The following is a 3052-nucleotide window of genomic DNA, read 5'->3' as shown; positions in this document are numbered from 1 at the left end:
GTAACAGCAGCCGTAGCGAGCGCCGCAGCTCCCGAGCGCTCGAGGTTTGAGACATGTGCTGGCAAGCCGGACGGCAACGAGGAGCGTTTTAAAAAGGAACTTGGAGAAGAAGCTGGAGGGAATTAGTGTCAGGCGTGCGTAAAGAGGGTTACTTTTCCCATCTCCAGCGCCTACCATTACATCTCAAACGTGCTAATCAAATCCAGTGGTTACAGCGGGGTTTTTTTTTTTTTTTTTTTCTCTCTTTGTCAAAGTACGGACCTTAAACATGCTGCTGCGACGGCTAGAAAACAAAAATCAACCTACACCGCAAACGGCCATGCAACCACCAGAAGCGAAGGCGTCGGGCGCCGCTTGGACGGGCGGGCCGGGCCCCGCGCCCGGCTCCCGGGGGGCTCGGCCCCGCGGCCCGGGGGGCGGCCCGCGCCCCGCCGCCCCCCCGGCCCCCTCAGAGGTGCGGGGCGTAGAAGGGGCCGAGGTACGCGGGGCCGAGGAAGGGCGCGAAGGCGCCGCCGGCCAGCGGGAAGGGGGCGGCCGGCGGGACGAGGACGGTGGCGGCGGCGTAGGAAGGGAAAGTCTGGAAGGGCAGAGCGCCGGCCGCCGGAGGGCTGGGGCTGCCGCCGCCCGCCGCCGCGGGGGAAGCGGCGGGGGCCGCCCCGTCGGCGCCCGGGTGCTGCTTCTTCCACTTGGTGCGGCGGTTCTGGAACCAGATCTTCACCTGCGTCTCGGTGAGGCTGAGGGAGAGCGCCAGGCTGAGGCGCTCGCAGACCGACAGGTACCGGGTGGCCCGGAACTTGTTCTCCAGAGCCACCAGCTGCTCGTAGGTGAAGGCCGTCCGCGCCCGCCGCGGCTTGCCGCACCCCGCCTCGGCCCGCCGCCGCCGGGCGCCCCGCGGCGAGCCCGGCTCCTCGGCGGCGGGCGGGCGGCCGCAGGGCTGGCTCTCGGCCCCGGCCCCGCTCCCGGCCGCGGGCGGGCCCGCCTCGTCGCGCTCCTGCCCCGCTGCCGCCGCGCCGCTCTCCGCCGGGGCGTGCGCATCTGAGGGGAGATGGCGGCCGCGCGTCAGGGGGGACCCGAGCCCGCCCCGAGCCCGGCGCCCGCCGCCCCTCCGCGCCCGGCCCTCCCCCCGAAGGGGATCAAGTAAGGGCAGTCGTTAACAGAAAATAAAATAAAGCGCCCGCCGCGCTCTGCCATCGCGGGGGGGTCGGTATGGATTTCTTACCAATTAAAAAAGAAGTTATTAAAGTCCCCTTCTGAAGCGAAATAAATCCCCATCCCCCCCCCCCCCCCCCAATCCCCGCGCTAATGGAGTTTCAGATTTGCGAGGGCCAGATCGATAGATGTCATCTATTAAAGGTAAGTTTTAATCGAACAATATTAGGATCAGGCCGGGGGAAGGAGGTTTGAAGTGGGCACCTGCAAGCTGCGGGCAGGAGATAGGCGGGAGTCGGTAATAGGATATCGATCACCGGCAGCTCAGGCATCCTCCGCCGGGGACGGGCTCGGCAATTACCCCCCGGCCGGCCCGACGGGGGCCGGGGCAGCCGCTTCCTCCCGCCCCGGGGAACGGGGCGCCCGGGGGCCGCCCTGCTTCGGGCGGGGGGCGGGGGGGGGACACCCACCCGGTGCGGTGCCCCGGCGAGAGCCGCGGCCCGGCCGTGCCCGGGAGAGCCGGGATGGGGCGGCGGCACGGCCGGGGCTGCCCCGCGACGCCCCGGGAGCCGGCACACCCCCCCCCCCCCACCCCGACAACCTTTTTTTTTGTTGTTGTTGTTTTCCCCTTTGCATCACCGAGACTTAACACAGCTGCACCCCCTCCCCGTCCCCGCGGTGCCCCAGGCACCTCCCTGCGGGAGCCCCGGCCGGGCAGCGCTCCCGGGGGCACCGGGGGTCCCCGGCCGCCGGCGCCGCCACCTGCTCGCCCCGCCGGCGCCGGCCGGAGAAAACTCGAGCGCGTTCCTACCATGTGCCTCTAGTTTATTCCTCCCGCTGCCGGCAGCAGCAGCGTCCTTTCCTACTTCAACTCTTCCCAAACTTTTCTCCCGCTCGCCCGAGCGGGGGGCGCTGCCCCAGCTCCCCGCGGCCGCTTCGCGTCTCCTGCTGAATTTCTGGGGATCCAGGATGTCTAAGATGGAGAAGGAGATTTTATGATGGATGGGGGCCGCCTTGGCCCCGCGGTCCGGGCATTCCGGCATTCCCCCCCCACCCCTCCGCGCCTCCCGGAGACCTGCTGGCTCCCAGCGCGGAGCCGGCGGAGGCTGCGCGGGGCGCGGACCGGGCGCCTGCCGAGGCGGCCGCCGGCGCGGAGTGAGCGGCGGGGAGGAGGCGGAGGGTCGGCGGGGAGGGCGGAGGGGCCGGCGGCGGGGTGGGGGCAGAGGAGGGGGCAGCGCAGCCATTGGCACGCGGCCCCCCGGCCCCCTCCCCGCCGCGCTGGCTCCGCGGGGGCGCAGCGGGAGCCCCCCCCCCCATCCCCTCATCCCCACATCCCTCCATCCTCTCATCCCCTCATCCCCACACCCCCCATCCCCTCATCCCCACACCCCTCCATCCTCTCATCCCCTCATCCCCACACCCCCCATCCCATCCATCCCCACACCCCCCATCCCCTCATCCCCACACCCCCCATCCCCTCATCCCCACACCCCTCCATCCTCTCATCCCCTCATCCCCACACCCCCCATCCCATCCATCCCCACATCCCTCCATCCTCTCATTCCCTCATCCCCACACCCCCCATCCCATCCATCCCCACATCCCTCCATCCTCTCAACCCCTCATCCCCACACTCCTCCATCCCCTCATCCCCACACCCCCCATCCCATCCATCCCCACATCCCTCCATCCTCTCATTCCCTCATCCCCACACTCCTCCATCCCCTCATCCACACGTCCCTCCATCCCCACACCCCTCCATCCCCTCATCCCCACACCCCTCCATCCCCTCATCCCCACACCCCTCCATCCTCTCATCCCCACATCCCCACACCTCCCCATCCCTCCATCTCCTCATCCCCACACCTCCCCATCCCTCCATCTCCTCATCCCCACACCCCCC

General features: G+C 69.4%; 1 protein-coding gene across 1 annotated transcript; it reads right to left on the bottom strand.

The window, feature by feature from the left end:
* Positions 1-448: 448 nt before the first annotated feature.
* Positions 449-2393, bottom strand: NKX1-2 (NK1 homeobox 2). Its single transcript, XM_075717977.1, is given in 6 exon segments — positions 449-1035; positions 1961-2122; positions 2225-2236; positions 2239-2283; positions 2286-2322; positions 2325-2393. Coding segments are annotated over 6 exon segments (912 nt in total).
* Between the last annotated feature and the right edge of the window lie 659 nt (positions 2394-3052).

The sequence above is a fragment of the Pelecanus crispus genome, chromosome 10 (genome assembly GCF_030463565.1).
Source record: "Pelecanus crispus isolate bPelCri1 chromosome 10, bPelCri1.pri, whole genome shotgun sequence".
In the NCBI taxonomy this organism is placed as follows: Eukaryota; Metazoa; Chordata; class Aves; order Pelecaniformes; family Pelecanidae; genus Pelecanus; species Pelecanus crispus.
The sequence above is the reverse complement of the archived record's forward strand: the minus strand, read 5'-3'. Positions and strand labels throughout refer to the sequence as shown.